General features: G+C 45.3%; 2 protein-coding genes across 3 annotated transcripts in view; one reads left to right on the forward strand and one right to left on the reverse strand.

Moving 5' to 3' along the window:
- The window catches only part of LOC116958093 (ribosomal protein S6 kinase beta-2-like), a 61234-nt gene extending 47675 nt beyond the window's left edge, over positions 1-13559 (reverse strand). The window contains exons 1-2 of one of the 2 annotated variants that reach the window (XM_032980578.2): positions 13139-13557; positions 8213-8389 (exon numbers count right to left, since the gene is read on the reverse strand). In XM_032980578.2, coding sequence (XP_032836469.1) covers positions 8213-8389; positions 13139-13237 — 276 coding nt within the window. In that variant the 5' untranslated portion in view covers positions 13238-13557. Of the gene's footprint in view, positions 1-8212; positions 8390-13138 lie in introns of both variants that reach the window. The other variant, XM_032980580.2, reaches the window with a different exon arrangement.
- Positions 13560-17602: 4043 nt separating this feature from the next.
- LOC142906914 (tektin-1-like) overlaps positions 17603-21675 on the forward strand; it is a 44391-nt gene continuing 40318 nt past the window's right edge. The window contains exons 1-2 of the mRNA XM_076055628.1: positions 17603-17922; positions 18235-18448. Of these exons, the coding sequence (XP_075911743.1) occupies positions 18238-18448 (211 nt within the window). The 5' untranslated portion in view covers positions 17603-17922; positions 18235-18237. The remainder of the gene's footprint in view (positions 17923-18234; positions 18449-21675) is intronic.

Here is a 21675-nt window from a genome sequence, read left to right on the forward strand (position 1 = left end):
CACTACTACACCACACTACACTATACACTACTACACTACACTATACACTACACTATACACTACTACACTACACTATTCACTACTACACTACTATATACACTACTACACTACACTATACACTACTAAACTACACTACTACACTATACACTACACTACTACACTATACTATACACTACTACACTATACACTACTACACTACACTATACACTACTACACTATACACAACACTATACACTACACTATACACTACTACACTATACACTACACTATACACTACACTATACACGACACTACTACACTACACTATACACTACTACACTATACACTACTACACTATGCACTACTACACTATGCACTACTACACTATACACTACTACACTATACACTACTACACTACACACTACTACACTACACTATACACTACACTACTACACTACACTATACACTACATTACTACACTATACACTACTACACTACACTATACACTACTACACTATACACTACTACACTATACACTACTACACTATACACTACTACACTACACTATACACTACACACTACTACACTACACTATACACTACATTACTACACTATACACTACTACACTACACTACTACACTACACTATACACTACTATACTATACACTACTACACTATACACTACCACACTATGCACTTTTACACTATACACTACTACACTATACACTACACTATGCACTACTACACTACACACTACTACACTATACACTACTACACTACACAATACACTACACTACACTCTACACTATACGCTACTACACTACACTATACACTACACTATACACTACTACACTATTCACTACTACACTATACATTACTATACTACACTAAACACTATACACTACTACACTACACTATACACTACTACACTACACTATACACTACTACACTATACACTACACTATACTCTACTACACTACACTATACACTACTACACTACATTACACACTACTACACTACTACACAACACACTACTACACTGCACTATACACTACTACACTATACACTACTACACTATACACTCTACACAACTACACTAGACACTACTACACTATACCATACACTACTACACTACACTATACACTACTACACTACACTATACACTACTACACTATACACTACTACACTACTGCACTACACTATACACTACTACACAACACTACACACTACACTATACACTACACTATACACTACTACACAACACTACACACTACACTATACACTACACTATACACTACTACACTACTATATACACTACACTATACACTACACCATACACTACTACACTACTATATACACTACTACACTACACTATACACTACACACTACTACACTATACACTAATACACTATACACTACTATACTACACTATACACTACTACACTACACTATATACTACACTACTACACTATACACTACTACACTATACACTACTACACTATACACTACTATACTACACTATACACTACTACACTACACTATACACTACTATGCTATACCCTACTACACTATACACTACTACACTACACTATACACTACACTATACACTACTACACTGCACTATACACTACTACACAATACACTAATACACTATACACTACACTATTCACTACTACACTAAACTATACACTACTACACTACACTATATACTACACTACTACACTATACACTACACTATACACTACACACTACTACACTACACTATACACTACTACACTATACACTACTACACTACACTATACACTACTACACTATACACTACTACACAACACTATACACTACTACACTACACTATACACTACACTATTCACTACTACACAACACTATATACTACACTACTACACTATACACTACTACACTATACACTACTACACTATACACTCTACACTATACACTACTACACTAGACACTACTACACTACACTATACACTACTACACTACACTATACACTACTACACTACACTACTACACTATACACTACTGCACTACACTATACACTACTACACTACACTATACACTACTACACCACACTACACTATACACTACTACACTACACTATACACTACACTATACACTACACTATTCACTACTACACTACTATATACACTACTACACTACACTATACACTGCACTACTATACACTACACTACTACACTATACTATACACTACTACACTATACACTACTACACTACACTATACACTACTACACTACACTATACACTAATACACTATACACTACACTATTTACTCCTACACTACACTATACACTACTACACCACACTATATACTACACTACTACACTATACACTACTACACTATACACTACTACACTACACTATACACTAGACACTACTACACTACACTATAGACTACTACACTATACACTACACACTATACACTACTACACTACACTATACACTGTACACTACACTATACACTACTACCCTACACTACTACACTACACTAAACACTACTACACTACACTATACACTACTACACCATACACTACTACACCATACACTACTACACTACACTATACACTACTACACCATACACTACTACACTACACTATACACTACACTATACACTGCACTATACACTACTACACTATACACTACACTATACACTACTACACCATACACTACTACACTATACACTATTACACTATACACTACTACACTACTATATACACTACACTATACACTACACTATACACTACTACACTACTATATACACTACTACACTACACTATACACTACACACTACTACACTATACACTAATACACTATACACTACTATACTACACTATACACTACTACACTACACTATATACTACACTACTACACTATACACTACTACACTATACACTACTACACTATACACTACTATACTACACTATACACTACTACACTACACTATACACTACTATGCTATACCCTACTACACTATACACTACTACACTACACTATACACTACACTATACACTACTACACTGCACTATACACTACTACACAATACACTAATACACTATACACTACACTATTCACTACTACACTAAACTATACACTACTACACTACACTATATACTACACTACTACACTATACACTACACTATACACTACACACTACTACACTACACTATACACTACTACACTATACACTACTACACTACACTATACACTACTACACTATACACTACTACACAACACTATACACTACTACACTACACTATACACTACACTATTCACTACTACACAACACTATATACTACACTACTACACTATACACTACTACACTATACACTACTACACTATACACTCTACACTATACACTACTACACTAGACACTACTACACTACACTATACACTACTACACTACACTATACACTACTACACTACACTACTACACTATACACTACTGCACTACACTATACACTACTACACTACACTATACACTACTACACCACACTACACTATACACTACTACACTACACTATACACTACACTATACACTACACTATTCACTACTACACTACTATATACACTACTACACTACACTATACACTGCACTACTATACACTACACTACTACACTATACTATACACTACTACACTATACACTACTACACTACACTATACACTACTACACTACACTATACACTAATACACTATACACTACACTATTTACTCCTACACTACACTATACACTACTACACCACACTATATACTACACTACTACACTATACACTACTACACTATACACTACTACACTACACTATACACTAGACACTACTACACTACACTATAGACTACTACACTATACACTACACACTATACACTACTACACTACACTATACACTGTACACTACACTATACACTACTACCCTACACTACTACACTACACTAAACACTACTACACTACACTATACACTACTACACCATACACTACTACACCATACACTACTACACTACACTATACACTACTACACCATACACTACTACACTACACTATACACTACACTATACACTGCACTATACACTACTACACTATACACTACACTATACACTACTACACCATACACTACTACACTATACACTATTACACTATACACTACTACACCATACACTACTACACTATACACTACTACACTATACACTACTACACTACACTATACACTACACTATACACTACTACACTACACTATACACTACTACACTACACCATACACTACACTATACACTACTACACTATACACTACTACACTACACTATACAATACACTATACACTACTACACTACACTACCCTACTACACTACACTATACACTACACTATACACTACTACACTACACTATACACTACACGATACACTACTACACTACACTATACACTACTACACTATACACTACTACACTACACTATACACTACTACACTATACACTACACTATACACTACTACACTACACTATACACTACTACACTATACACTACACTATACACTACTACACTATACACTACTACACTACACTATACACTACACTATACACTACACTATACACTACACACTACACTATACACTACTACACTACACTATACACTACTACACTATACACTACTACACTATACACTACTACACTACACTATACACTACTACACTATACACTACTACACTACACTATACACTACTACACTATACACTACACTATACACTACACTACTACACTACACTACTACACTACACTATACACTACTACACTATACACTACTACACTATACACTACTACACTATACACTACTACACTACACTATACACTACACTATACACTACTACACTATACACTACTACACTACACTACTACACTACACTATACACTACTACACTACTACACTACACACTATACACTACACTATACTCTACTACACTACACTATACACTACTACACTACACTATACACTACTACACTACACTACACACTATACACTACTACACTATACACTATACTATACACTACTACACTATACACTACTACACTACACTATACACTACACTATACACTACTACACTGCACTATACACTACTACACTATACACTAATACACTATACACTACACTATTCACTACTACACTAAACTATACACTACTACACTATATACTACACACTACACTACACTATACACTACACACTACTACACTACACTATACACTACTACACTATACACTACTACACTACACTATACACTACTACACTATACACTACTATACTACACTATACACTACACTATACACTACACGATTCACTACTACACAACACTATATACTACACTACTACACTATACACTACTACACTATACACTACTACACTATACACTACTACACTAGGCACTACTACACTACACTATACACTACTACACTACACTACTACACTATACACTACTGCACTACACTATACACTACACTATACACTACTACACTATTCACTACTACACTACTATATACACTACTACACCACACTACACACTACACTATACACTACTACACTACACTATACACTACACTATACACTACTACACTATTCACTACTACACTACTATATACACTACTACACTACACTATACACTACTACACTACACTACTACACTATACACTACACTACTACACTATACTATACACTACTACACTATACACTACTACACTACACTATACACTACTACACTACACTATACACTAATACACTATTCACTACTACACTACACTGTACACTACTACACCACACTATATACTACACTACTACACTATACACTACTACACTATACACTACTACACTACACTATACACTACTACACTACACTATAGACTACTACACTATACACTACACACTATACACTACTACACTACACTATACACTGTACACTACACTATACACTACTACCCTACACTACTACACTACACTAAACACTACTACACTACACACTACTACACTATACACTACTACACCATACACTACTACACTACACTACTACACCATACACTACTACACTACACTATACACTACTACACCATACACTACTACACTACACTATACACTACACTATACACTACACTATACACTACAATATACACTACTACACTATACACTACACTATACACTACTACACTATACACTACTACACCATACACTACTACACTACACTATACACTACTACACTACACTATACACTACTACACTATACACTACTACACTATACACTATTACACTATACACTCTACACTATACACTACTACACTAGACACTACTACACTACACTATACACTACTACACTACACTACTACACTATACACTACTGCACTACACTATACACTACACTATACACTACTACACTATTCACTACTACACTACTATATACACTACTACACCACACTACACACTACACTATACACTACTACACTACACTATACACTACACTATACACTACTACACTATTCACTACTACACTACTATATACACTACTACACTACACTATACACTACTACACTACACTACTACACTATACACTACACTACTACACTATACTATACACTACTACACTATACACTACTACACTACACTATACACTACTACACTACACTATACACTAATACACTATTCACTACTACACTACACTGTACACTACTACACCACACTATATACTACACTACTACACTATACACTACTACACTATACACTACTACACTACACTATACACTACTACACTACACTATAGACTACTACACTATACACTACACACTATACACTACTACACTACACTATACACTGTACACTACACTATACACTACTACCCTACACTACTACACTACACTAAACACTACTACACTACACACTACTACACTATACACTACTACACCATACACTACTACACTACACTACTACACCATACACTACTACACTACACTATACACTACTACACCATACACTACTACACTACACTATACACTACACTATACACTACACTATACACTACAATATACACTACTACACTATACACTACACTATACACTACTACACTATACACTACTACACCATACACTACTACACTACACTATACACTACTACACTACACTATACACTACTACACTATACACTACTACACTATACACTATTACACTATACACTACTACACTATACACTACTACACTATACACTACTACACTATACACTACTACACTATACACTACTACACTATACACTACTACACTACACTATACACTACTACACTACACTATACACTACTACACTATACACTACACTATACACTACTACACTACACTATACACTACACTATACACTACTACACTACACTATACACTACACTATACACTACTACACTATACACTACACTACTACACTATACACTACTACACTATACACTATACACTACACTATACACTACACACTACACTATACACTACACACTACACTATACACTACTACACTACACTATACACTACTACACTACACTATACACTACTACACTATACACTACTACACTACACTATACACTACACTATACACTACTACACTACACTACTACACTATACACTACACTATACACTACTACACTATACACTACTACACTATACACTACTACACTATACACTACTACACTATACACTACTACACTACACTATACACTACTACACTACACTATACACTACTACACTATACACTACTACACTACACTATACACTACACTACTACACTATACACTACACTATACACTACACTATACACTACTACACTACACTATACACTACTACACTACACTATACACTACTACACTATACACTACTACACTACACTATACACTACTACACTATACACTACTACACTATACACTACTACACTACACTACTACAATACACACTACTACACTATACGCTATACACTACTACACTATACACTACTACACTACACTATACACTACTACACTATACACTACTACACTATACACTACTACACTATACACTACTACACTATACACTACACACTACTACACTATACACTACTACACTACACTATACACTACTACACTATACACTACACTATACACTACTACACTACACACTACTACACTATACACTACTACACTACACTATACACTACACTAGTAGCCTCACCTTCCCGTAGGCTCCCTGTCCCAGCACCCGCAGCAGCTGGAACGAGTCTGGGCCCGGTGGGGGAGATGGGGGGAGGGACCCCCCAACCCCAATGTCGCCACCCCCCAGCGGTCCCAGCTGGGAGCCCAGCACCAGCAACTCTGTGGCACCACAACCATCGTCTACACACACGCAGTCCTGGGAGATACACAGAGATACATAGAGATACATAGAGATACATAGAGATACATAGAGATAGATAGAGATACATAGAGACACCCATAGAGATACATAGAGATACATAGAGACACTCATAGAGACACTCATAGAGATACACAGAGATACATAGAGATACATAGAGACAACCATCGTCTACACACACACAGTCCTGGGAGATACACAGAGATACTTAGAGATAGATAGAGATACATAGAGATACCCATAAAGATACATAGAGACACTCATAGAGATACACAGAGATACATAGAGATACACAGAGATACATAGAGATACATAGAGACACTCATAGAGATACACAGAGATACATAGAGACAACCATCGTCTACACACACACAGTCCTGGGAGATACACAGAGATACTTAGAGATAGATAGAGATACATAGAGATACCCATAGAGATACATAGAGACACTCATAGAGATACATAGAGATACACAGAGATACTTAGAGATAGATAGAGACACTCATAGAGATACACAGAGATACTTAGAGACACCCATAGAGATACATAGAGATACATAGAGATACACAGAGACAACCATCGTCTACACACACAGTCCTGGGAGATACACAGGGATACTTAGAGATAGATAGAGACACTCATAGAGATACACAGAGATACATAGAGATACATAGAGATACATAGAGATACACAGAGATACATAGAGACACTCATAGAGATACACAGAGATACTTAGAGATACATAGAGACACTCATAGAGATACACAGAGATACACAGACACACACAGAGATACATAGAGATACACAGAGATACATAGAGACACCCATCATCTACACACACACAGTCCTGGGAGATACACAGAGACACACAGAGATACATAGAGATACATAGAGACACACAGAGATACTTAGAGATGCATAGAGACACCCATCGTCTACACACACACAGTCCTGGGAGATACACAGAGATACATAGAGATACATAGAGACACTCATAGAGATACATAGAGACAACCATCGTCTACACACACACACAGTCCTGGGAGATACACAGAGATAGATAGATAGAGACACTCATAGAGATACACAGAGATACATAGAGATACATTGAGATACACAGAGATACATAGAGATACACAGGGACACCCATAGAGATACATAGAGACACATAGAGACACCCATAGAGATACAGAGAGACAACCATCGTCTACACACACACAGTCCTGGGAGATACACAGAGATATATAGAGATACTCATAGAGATACATAGAGATACATAGAGACACATAGAGATACTTAGAGACACCCATCATCTACACACACGCAGTCCTGGGAGATACATAGAGATACATAGAGATACTTAGAGATACATAGAGATATATAGAGATACATAGAGATACACAGAGACAACCATCGTCTACACACACGCAGTCCTGGGAGATACACAGAGACACACAGAGATACACAGAGATACATAGAGACACCCATAGAGATACATAGAGACACCCATAGAGATACATAGAGACACTCATAGAGATACATAGAGATACACAGAGACAACCATCGTCTACACACACGCAGTCCTGGGAGATACACAGAGACACACATAGAGATACACAGAGATACATAGAGACACATAGAGATACTTAGAGACACCCACCATCTACACACACGCAGTCCTGGGAGATACATAGAGATACATAGAGGTACATAGAGACACATAGAGACACCCATAGAGATACACAGAGGCACCACAACCATCATCTACACACACACAGTCCTGGGAGATACAAAGAGACACCCATAGAGATACTTAGAGATACACAGAGACTCATAGAGATACATAGAGACAACCATCATCTACACACACACAGTCCTGGGAGATACACAGAGACACCCATAGAGATACTTAGAGATAGATAGAGACACATAGAGACACCCATAGAGATACATAGAGATACATAGAGATACACAGAGACACCCATCATCTACACACACACAGTCCTGGGAGATACACAGAGACACACAGAGATACATAGAGATACTCATAGAGATACTTAGAGATACATAGAGACACATAGAGACACCCATAGAGATACATAGAGACAACCATCATCTACACACACACAGTCCTGGGAGACACACAGAGATACATAGAGATACACAGAGACACTTATAGAGATACATAGAGACACCCATTGAGACATACAGAGATACACAGAGATACTTAGAGATACTCAGAGACTCATAGAGACACCCATAGAGATACATAGAGACACACAGAGATACATAGAGGCACACAGAGATACATAGAGACACCCATAGAGATACATAGAGATACTTAGAGACACCCATCATCTACACACACACAGTCCTGGGAGATACACAGAGATACACAGAGATACTTAGAGACTCATAGAGACACCCATAGAGATACATAGAGATACATAGAGACACCCATAGAGATACATAGAGACACCCATAGAGATACACAGACACACCCATGATCTACACACACACAATCCTGGGAGATACACAGAGATACACAGAGATACATAGAGATACCTAGAGACACACAGAGATACATAGAGATACCCATAGAGATACATAGAGATACCTAGAGACACACAGAGATACATAGAGATACCCATAGAGATACATAGAGATACTTAGAGACACACAGAGATACATAGATATACATAGATACACCCATAGAGATACATAGAGACACACAGAGATACATAGAGATACACAGAGACACACAGAGATACTTAGAGACACCCATAGAGATACATAGAGATACATAGAGACACAGAGACACAGAGACACCCATAGAGATACACAGAGATACATAGAGACACAGAGACACCCATAGAGACACCCATAGAGATACACAGAGATACATAGAGATACATAGAGACACCCATCATCTACACACACATAGTCCTGGGAGATACACAGAGACACAGAGATACTTAGAGACACCCATAGAGATACACAGAGACACACAGAGATACATAGAGATACATAGAGACACATAGAGATACATAGAGATACCCATCATCTACACACACAGTCCTGGGAGATACACAGAGATACATAGAGATACATAGAGACACCCAGAGACACACAGAGACACATATGTATGTATCTCTGTGGGTCTCTATGTATCTCTGTGGGTCTCTATGGGTGTCTCTATGTATCTCTGTGGGTCTCTATGGGTGTCTCTATGTATCGCTATGGGTCTCTATGTATCGCTATGGGTCTCTATGTATCTCTGTGTGTCTCTATGTATCTCTGTGGGTCTCTATGTATCTCTGTGTGTCTCTATGTATCTCTATGCGTCTCTATGTATCTCTATGTATCTCTGTGGGTCTCTATGTATCTCTATGGGTCTCTATGTATCTGTGGGTCTCTATGTATCTCTGTGGGTCTCTATGTATCTCTATGTATCTCTGTGGGTCTCTATGTATCTCTGTGTGTCTCTATGTATCTCTATTGGTCTCTATGTATCTCTATGTATCTCTATGTATCTCTGTGGGTCTCTATGTATCTCTGAGTCTCTGTGGGTCTCTCTGATACACCACATCAGCTCATTGTGCACAACAATATAAACAAGTGTAAGTACTTATTGGTAGAGACATTATTTGTAGTTTACCACTCCTATACTTTGCAAAAAAAACTAATTTTACGGAACAGTGCGTTCGTAAGTCGGGGACCAACGCTCACTGTACACACCCGGATGTGTTCGTAAGTCGGGGATCGTCACTGCTCGGCGCACGTGGCGCTTTAAATCGAGGGGCGTGGCCTCTGTGGAAAAGGAGGGCGTGGTCCCAATCACGCGATGGGCGTGGTCTACTGGCCACCCAATCGTCTGGGAGGAGTGGGCGTGGCGTCGCACCAGATGTGGATGGGCGGGGCGAGTGGAGAGAGGGCGTGGCCACCCCCCACACTCTTGCATGGCCGGGGGAGTGGCCTCGACTCTAAGGGGGCGGGATCCCTCCACTCACCCACTTGCATGGGTAAGGGCGGGGCGAGTGGGCGTGGCAAGTGGTGGTGTGGGGTGGGACGTGGGCGTGGCGAGTGGTGGTGGTGTAGGCGTGGTGGTAGAAAGTGGGCGGGGCGAGTTGTGGTGGTGGGCGTGATGGTGGTGCGCGTGGTGGTGGGCGTGGCGAGTGGTAGTGGTGGGCGTGATGGAGCAACGTGGGCGTGGCGAGTAGTGGAACGTGGGCGGGGCGAGTAGTGGTGGTGGGCGGGGAGAGTCGTGGTTGTGGGCGGGGCGAGTAGTGGTTGTGGGCGTGGCGAGTAGTGGTTGTGGGCGTGGCGATTAGTGGAGGGCGTGGTGTGTTGGAGGGCGTGGCGAGTAGTGGTTGTGGCGAGTGGTGATGGGCGGTGGCGAGTAGTGGTTGTGGGCGTGGCAAGTAGTGGTTGTGGGCGTGGCGAGTTGTGGTGATGGGCGTGGCGAGTGGTGGCTATGGGCGTGGCGAGTAGTGATTGTGGGCGTGGCGAGTGGTGGCGATGGGCGTGGCGAGTGGTGGCGATGGGCGTGGCGAGTGGTGGCGATGGGCGTGGCGAGTAGTGGCTGTGGGCGTGGCGAGTGGTGGCGATGGGCGGTGGCGAGTGGTGGCGATGGGCGTGGCGAGTAGTGATGATGGGCGTGGCGAGTGGTATTGATGATGGGCGTGGCGAGTGGTAGTGATGATGGGCGTGGCGAGTGGTGGCTGTGGGCGTGGCTTCTTCACTAACCGCCGTCTCCTCAGCGTCGTCGTCCGCCGAGGCCGAGGAGGCGTCTTCGGCTCCCTCGGCGCCGTCCGTGAGGTCGATGGCGAAGACGTTGTCGCCCATCCCTAACGCCTCCAGAATTAAAGCGTTCAACTTGTTGTCGTCGTTGAGAACTTGTTTGCTTAAAAGTTGAGGTGCGCGCGTTTGTGTGTGTGAGGGGGGGTGTGTGAGGTGAAAAGGGGGAAGGGGAAAAAAAAATAGCGCGAACTTCGGGCGCGTTGACCTCTCTCTCAGTTCCCCTGCCGCCTTTGTCTCTCTCCCCCTCTCTCTCTCCCCCTCTCTCTCTCCCCTCTCTCTCTATCCCCGCTCGCTCTCTCCCGCGCGCAAGCGCGCGCGCGCGTGTCAAATCGCTTCCGGATCGCGCCACTGCGCATGCGCCGCGTTTCCCGCGTGCCGAGCGTGACGTCACGACCGGGTCGCGCGCTGGCGGGGGAGGGGAGGGGGTGTGGGGGATTTCTCAGCCCCCCCACCCTTGCCCCTCTCTGAAATTCCATGGGAGGTGACGTCACGGGGGGGTGGCACCCCCCCCCCGCACGATGCCCAAATACGTGGGAGGGGAAGTGACGTCACCGGGATTCCCCCCCAACTCCACGATGCCCAAATTTGGGTGGGGGAAGTGACGTCACGGAGGAATTCCTCCCCGCCAACACCTACACTATGCCCAAATATGGGGTGGAGATTAGGGGGATTCCCCTTCCCCCCACTACACCATGCACAAATATGTGAGGGGGAGGTGACGTCACAGGGGATTCCTCACCCCTTCCCCCCCACTCCACGATGCTCAAATATGGGGGGGGGAAGTGACGTCACGAGGGATTCCCCCTTCCAACTCCACGATGCCCAAATACGGGTAGGGGGAGAAGAGTGAGGGATTTTTCCCGTGACGTCACCTCCGCCATATGGAGTTGGAGGGGGCGAGGTGACGTCATGGGGGATCACGCCCCCCCCCTTCCAACTCAACGATGCCCAAATATGGGTGAGGGAGGAAGGGAAGGTGACGTCACGGGGAATTCCCACCGCCGACTCCACGATTAAGGGAAGGATCTGACATCATGGGGGATTCCCCACTCCACGATGTCCAAATATGGCGGGGTAGGTGACGTCACGGGGGATTCCCACCCCCGACTCCCACGATGGAGAGAGGGGGAAGTGACGTCATAGGCATGGGGGGGATTATCCCCCCACCCACAACTCCACGATGCCCAAATATGGGTAGGGAAGGGGTTGTGTGAGGTGACGTCACGAGGAATTCCCACCCCCAACAACTCCACGATGCCCAAATATGGGGGGGGAGAAGGTGACGTCTAGGACACGCCCACTTTCCACTGCAGTAATCCGAAGAGCCATTAGGGGCCGTCCATAAATGACGTCACGCATCTAGTGAGGGGTGGGGGTGGGGGTCAGACATTTGTGACGATGTGTGACGAGGAGGGGTGAGAAATGTGACGTCACATCAAAATGCGCAACTTTAAATAAATATAGACAACACGTTCTACTTAAAGTTGTTCATTTAAAGCTTTCGTGACTGCAGGGATTAAATATTCTTGGTTCTTTCGGTAAAGTCACCACCACGTAGAAGGGAAACAATAAAATAATAAAAAATATAAAACAATAAAATTATCACGACGTTTTCAACTGCAACACAAAGCAGCAATCATCATCAGGTGTGAAAACCACCACGTAGAAGGGAAAACAATAAAATAATAAAAATATAAAACAATAAAATTCTCACGACGTTTTCGACTGCAACACGAAGCAGCAATCATCATCAGGTGTGAAAACCATCACGTAGAAGGGAAACAATAAAATATAAAAAATATAAAACAATAAAATTCTCACGACGTTTCGACTGCAACACAAACAGTCATCATCAGGTGTAAAAACCATCACGTAGAAGGGAAACAATAACATAATAAAAATATAAAACAATAAAATTCTCACGACGTTTCGACTGCAACACGAAGCAGCAATCATCATCAGGTGTGAAAACCACCATGTAGAAGGGAAACAATAAAATAATAAAAATATAAAACAATAAAATTCTCACGACGTTTACGACTGAAACACAAAGCAGCAATCATCATCAGGTGTGAAAACCACAGCAAGAACAATTTAAAAAAAGTGGCGTTTATATTCTTAGTTTTTTCGGTAAAGTCACGTAGAAGAGAAACAACAAAATAATAATATATATAAAACAATAAAAAAAATTCTCACGACGTTTCGACCATAACTCAAACGGTCATCTTCAGGTGTGTTGGTTCGCATAAATTTATTTTTAAACGGCGCATTTATTTATTTATAAAAAAAAACGTTAGCGCCACGCACAGCGATTTGGCAGTTTACCCAGGACTAGTCCATCTATATTCTGAAAAGAGGAGGGGGGAGACACATTTTTTTATAATGTATGCTGTCTAAAGCCACTGTAAGCGAGAACAATCAATGAAGACCTGAAATGGTTTAACACATCCTTCCAATGATTGCTAAGCCAAAATCCATCTTCTCGGTTGAAATTGTCTCTGTGTTTGTAAGCCATCTGGCTACCATGAGAGATTCGTTCATAAGGCTATCCACATATACCTCCTGTATACCAGGCGAGGTAGTCAACATCTCCCTTGTGAGAGAGAGATGGAGACAACAGGGTCCAGGATCAAACCCACGACCTCCTGTAGACCAGGCGAGGTTGTCAACATCTCCCTTGAGAGAAAGAGAGAGAGACGCAGACACAACAGGGTCCAGGGATCGAACCGACGACCTCCTGTAGACCAGGCGAGGTAGTCAACATCTCCCTTGTGAGAGAGATGGAGACACAACAGGGTCCAGGGATTGAACCCACGACCTCCTGTACACCAGGCGAGGTAGTCAACATCTCCCTTGAGAGAGAGATGCAGACACAACAGGGTCCAGGGATCGAACCCACGACCTCCTGTACACCAGGCGAGGTAGTCAACATCTCCCTTGAGAGAGAGAGAGAGAGACGCAGACACAACAGGGTCCAGGGATCGAACCCACGACCTCCTGTACACCAGGCGAGGTAGTCAACATCTCCCTTGAGAGAGAGACGCAGACACAACAGGGTCCGGGGATCGAACCCACGACCTCCTGTACACCAGGCGAGGTAGTCAACATCTCCCTTGAGAGAGACGCAGACACAACAGGGTCCAGGGATCGAACCGACGACCTCCTGTAGACCAGGCGAGGTAGTCAACATCTCCCTTGTGAGAGAGATGGAGACACAACAGGGTCCAGGGATTGAACCCACGACCTCCTGTAGACCAGGCGAGGTAGTCAACATCTCCCTTGAGAGAGAGAGAGACGCAGACACAACAGGGTCCAGGGATCGAACCCACGACCTCCTGCACACCAGGCGAGGTAGTCAACATCTCCCTTTCGAGAGAGAGAGAGACACACAGACACAACAGGGTCCAGGGATCGAACCCACGACCTCCTGTAGACCAGGTGAGGTAGTCAACATCTCCCTTGTGAGAGACGAAGACACAACAGGGTCCAGAGATGGAACCCACGACCTCCTGTAGACCAGGCGAGGTAGTCAACATATCTCTTGTGAGAGAGAGACGCAGACACAACAGGGTCCAGGGATCGAACCCACGACCTCCTGAGACCAGGCGAGGTAGTCATCCTCCTCGCCACCGTGATGATAATGAGAGAGAGTTTGTTGATGTGGTAGTTGATGGTCCGTGGGGCATCTGCTGGGTCTGTCCCGTGACCTGCACCTAGCCTGGCACAGCAGCACAACCCATGGCACCTGTGTGGGTGCGTCCCGTGACCTGCACCTAGCCTGGCACCTCACGGTGCACGTGGCCTTTGTGACGTCACCGTCGACGAGTTGGCGAATGGGCGGGGCTCGTGGCATTGGGCGTCGCTCGTGGCGCGATCATTGAGCAGGGGGATCGATCACGTTATTTATATATTGGCCCAGCTATTTATTTATATGGCGTTAACCCCGCCCCCTCACTAACCCCTACCCAAGATGGCCGCCCGGTCGACGATGAGCACGCGACGCCGCCATGTTTGTTGTGCTTTTTGGTCACGCCCAACTTCCGGTCGTCTCCGTGGCAACGGCCGGGGGTGGGGCGGGAGGGGAAGAAAGTGACGTCACCCACCGCAACGGCGAGCTTCGGTCTCAGTGGCAGTGAGCGCGGGGGTGGGCGGGGCGAAGGGGAGCGACGGAAGTGACGTCGCCCCCTTTGGTAACGGAGTCGTCTCCGTGGCAACGGCGGGGGGAGGGGCAGCGACGGAAGTGACGTCGCCCACAGCAACGGCGGAACTCTCCCTGGCAACGGTGGGGCGGGGGGGGAGGAGGCAAGGGACGGAAGTGACGTTGCCCCCCAGCAATGCCGTGCCTCTCCCTGGCAACGTTGGGGCGGGGTGCATCCGGGGGGGCGGGGTCGAGGGACGGAAGTGACGTCACCTCGCAGCAAACGCCCCGGCGTCGTCTCCGTGGCAACGACCGCTTGTGGTCTCCATGGTAACGTCAACAATTCAATTCCTAGGCGCTATCGAAGCGAGCGAGCTAGCGGGCTGCTTCGAGATAATTATTTAACATTTAACTTTTTTTATTTTCTTCCCCCAAATAAACATCTCCTTTTAATAACACGTCTTAATTCACCCGTTTTATTTTATTTCATTCGTAAGTTTTCTTTTTTTTAAAAAAAATTTCGTTTAATTTTTTTCGTGTTGATTTTACCAACCTAAACTTTTTCCACCCTTCCGTTCCGGCGCAGTTTCTGGTGAGTTTCACATTTATACTGCTGCTGCTGGTGTGCCAGGCTAGGTGCACCAGGAGGTGGTCACGTGACAGACCCAGGTGCTACAGCTTGCGCCGCTGCTGCTGCTGGTGCCAGGCTAGGTGCACCAGGAGGTGGTCACGTGACAGACCCAGATGCTACAGGTTGCGCCGCTGCTGCTGCTGTGCCAGGCTAGGTGCACCAGGAGGTGGTCACTTGACAGACCCAGGTGCTACAGGTTGCACTGCTGCTGTGCCAGGCTAGGTGCACCACTTACTCTGTGTGCCCCTCCCCCTCTCCCCACTGTCCCCGCAGGCCATGGCGAGTGTGTGGAGCCGATCCGCAGAGGCGGAGCTCCGCGCCGGGGCCCCGCGCTCCGAGGCGGAGCTCCGCGCTGGGGCTCTGCGTGAGTGGGGCGACGCGCAGAGCTCCGCGTCGGGGCTCGCCGCGGCCGCCTGGGAGCGCGAGGCGGAGCTCCGCGCTGGGGACCTCGCGGAGACGGCTCAGAGGGAGAGCACTCGGGCACTGGGTGAGTGGTGGGTGGGTGGTGGGTTAGTGGGTGGGTGGGTGAGTGAGTGAGTGGGTTAGTGGGTGGGTGGGTGGTGGGTTAGTGGGTGGGTGGGTGGGTGAGTGAGTGGGTGAGTGAGTGAGTGGGTGAGTGGGTGAGTGAGTGAGTGGGTGAGTGAGTGAGTGGGTGAGTGAGTGAGTGGGTTAGTGGGTGGGTGGGTGGTGGGTTAGTGGGTGGGTGGGTGGGTGAGTGAGTGGGTGGGTGAGTGAGTGAGTGGGTGAGTGGGTGAGTGGCTGGGTGAGTGGGTGAGTGAGTGAGTGGGTGAGTGGGTGAGTGAGTGGGTGAGTGAGTGAGTGGGTGAGTGGAGGGGTGGGTGGGTGGGTTAGTGGGTGGGTGAGTGGGTGAGTGAGTGAGTGGGTGAGTGGGTGGGTGGGTGGGTGAGTGGGTCGGTGAGTGAGTGGGTGAGTGAGTGAGTGGGTGAGTGGGTGAGTGAGTGAGTGGGTGAGTGAGTGAGTGGGTGAGTGGGTGGGTGAGTGGCTGGGTGAGTGGGTGAGTGGGTGGGTGGGTGAGTGGGTGAGTTAGTGAGTGAGTGTGTGGGTGGGTGGGTGGGTGAGTGGGTGGGTGAGTGGGTCGGTGAGTGAGTGGGTGAGTGAGTGAGTGGGTGAGTGGGTGAGTGAGTGGGTGAGTGAGTGAGTGGGTGAGTGGAGGGGTGGGTGGGTGGGTTAGTGGGTGGGTGGGTGAGTGGGTGAGTGAGTGGGTGAGTGAGTGGGTGAGTGAGTGGGTGGGTGAGTGGGTGGGTGGGTGAGTGGGTCGGTGAGTGAGTGGGTGAGTGAGTGAGTGGGTGAGTGGGTGAGTGAGTGAGTGGGTGAGTGAGTGAGTGGGTGAGTGGGTGAGTGGCTGGGTGAGTGGGTGAGTGGGTGGGTGGGTGAGTGGGTGAGTTAGTGAGTGAGTGTGTGGGTGGGTGGGTGAGTGGGTGAGTGGGTGGGTGGGTGAGTGAGTGGGTGGGTGAGTGGGTGAGTGGGTGGGTGAGTGGGTGAGTGGGTGAGTGGGTGGGTGGGTGAGTGGGTGAGTGAGTGGGTGAGTGAGTGAGTGAGTGGGTGAGTGAGTGGGTGAGTGAGTGGGTGAGTGGGTGAGTGAGTGGGTGGGTGAGTGAGTGAGTTACTGAGTGAGTGGGTGAGTGGCTGGGTGAGTGAGTGACTGAGTGAGTGAGTGACTGAGTTTGTGAGTGAGTGACTGAGTGAGTGAGTGGGTGAGTGGGTGAGTGAGTGGGTGAGTGAGTGAGTGAGTGGTGGGTGAGTGAGTGGGTGACTGAGTGAGTGAGTGACTGAGTGGGTGAGTGAGTGGGTGACTGAGTGAGTGGGTGGGTGAGTGAGTGAGTGAGTGGGTGAGTGAGTGAGTGAGTGGGTGAGTGAGTGAGTAGGTGAGTGACTGAGTGAGTGGGTGAGTGGATGAGTGAGTAGGTGGGTGAGTGAGTGAGTGGGTGAGTGGGTGAGTGAGTGAGTGGATGAGTGAGTGAGTGGGTGGGTGAGTGAGTGGGTGAGTGAGTGGGTGGATGAGTGAGTGACTGAGTGAGTGAGTGACTGAGTGAGTGGGTGACTGAGTGAGTGAGTGGGTATCTGAGTGAGTGAGTGGGTGAGTGACTGAGTGTGTGAGTGGGTGACTGAATGAGTGAGTGACTGAGTGAGTGACTGAGTGGGTAACTGAGTGAGTGAGTGGGTGGGTGAGTGAGTGACTGAGTGAGTGACTGAGTGAGTGAGTGACTGAGTGAGTGGGTAGTGAGTGGGTGAGTGAGTGAGTGAGTGGGTGAGTGAGTGAGTGAGTGGTGGGTGAGTGAGTGAGTGAGTGGGTGACTGAGTGAGTGAGTGACTGAGTGGGTGAGTGAGTGAGTGGGTGACTGAGTGAGTGAGTGGGTAGGTGGGTGGGTGAGTGAGTGGGTGAGTGAGTGAGTGGGTGAGTGAGTGGGTGAGTGGGTGAGTGGATGAGTGAATAGGTGGGTGAGTGAGTAGGTGAGTTAGTGAGTGAGTGGGTGAGTGAGTGGGTGAATGAGTGAGTGTGTGAGTGAGTGGGTGGGTGAGTGGGTGAGTGAGTGGGTGAGATAGTGGGTGGGTGAGTGGGTGAGTGGGTGAATGAGTGAGTGTGTGAGTGAGTGGGTGGGTAAGTGGGTGAGTGAGTAACTGAGTGACTGAGTGAGTGAGTGGGTAACTGAGTGAGTGAGTGAGTGACTGAGTGAGTGAGTGACTGACTGAGTGAGTAGGTGACTGAGTGTCTGAGTGAGTGTCTGAGTGAGTGAGTGTCTGAGTGAGTGACTGAGTGAGTGAGTGGGTGCCTGAGTGAGTGAGTGACTGAGTGACTGAGTGAGTGAGGGAGTGACTGAGTGAGTGAGTGGGTAACTGAGTGAGTGAGTGACTGAGTGAGTGGATGACTGAGTGACTGGGTGAGTGAGTGGGTGAGTGAGTGAATGACTGAGTGACTTAGTGAGTGAGTGAGTGACTGAGTGGGTAACTGAGTGTGTGAGTGAGTGAGTAACTGAGTGAGTAACTGACTGAGTGAGTGACTGAGTGAGTAACTGAGTGAGTGGGTGAGTGTGTGAGTGAGTGGGTGAGTGAATGACTGAGTGAGTGAGTAACTGAGTGGGTAACTGAGTGACTGAGTGACTGAGTGAGTGACTGAGTGACTGAGTGAGTGAATGAGTGAGTGTGTGAGTGAGTGGGTGGGTGAGTGGGTGAGTGAGTAACTGAGTGACTGAGTGAGTGAGTGACTGACTGAGTGACTAAGTGAGTGACTGAGTGAGTGACTGAGTGAGTGAGTGGGTGGGTGAGTGGGTGAGTGAGTAACTGAGTGAGTGACTGAGTGAGTGAGTAACTGAGTGAGTGGTTGCCTGAGTGAGTGAGTGACTGAGTGAGTGAGTAACTGAGTGAGCGAGTGGGTGAGTGAATGACTGAGTGAGTGAGTAACTGAGTGAGTGACTAAGTGAGTGAGTGACTGAGTGACTGAGTAACTGACTGAGTGACTGAGTGAGTGAGTAACTGAGTGAGTAACTGAGTGAGTGAGTGACTGAGTGACTGATTGAGTGACTGAGTGAGTAACTGATTGAGTAACTGAGTGAGTAACTGACTGAGTGACTGAGTGAGTAACTGGGTGACTGAGTGACTGAGTAACTGAGTGACTGAGTGAGTGACTGAGTGACTGAGTGACTGACTAACTGAGTGACTGAGTGAGTGACTGAGTGAGTGACTGAGTAACTGAGT

This window comes from Petromyzon marinus, chromosome 72, assembly GCF_048934315.1.
Source record: "Petromyzon marinus isolate PM22_M1 ecotype Great Lakes invasive population chromosome 72, UKy_Petmar_22M1.pri1.0, whole genome shotgun sequence".
Lineage (NCBI taxonomy): Eukaryota > Metazoa > Chordata > Hyperoartia > Petromyzontiformes > Petromyzontidae > Petromyzon > Petromyzon marinus.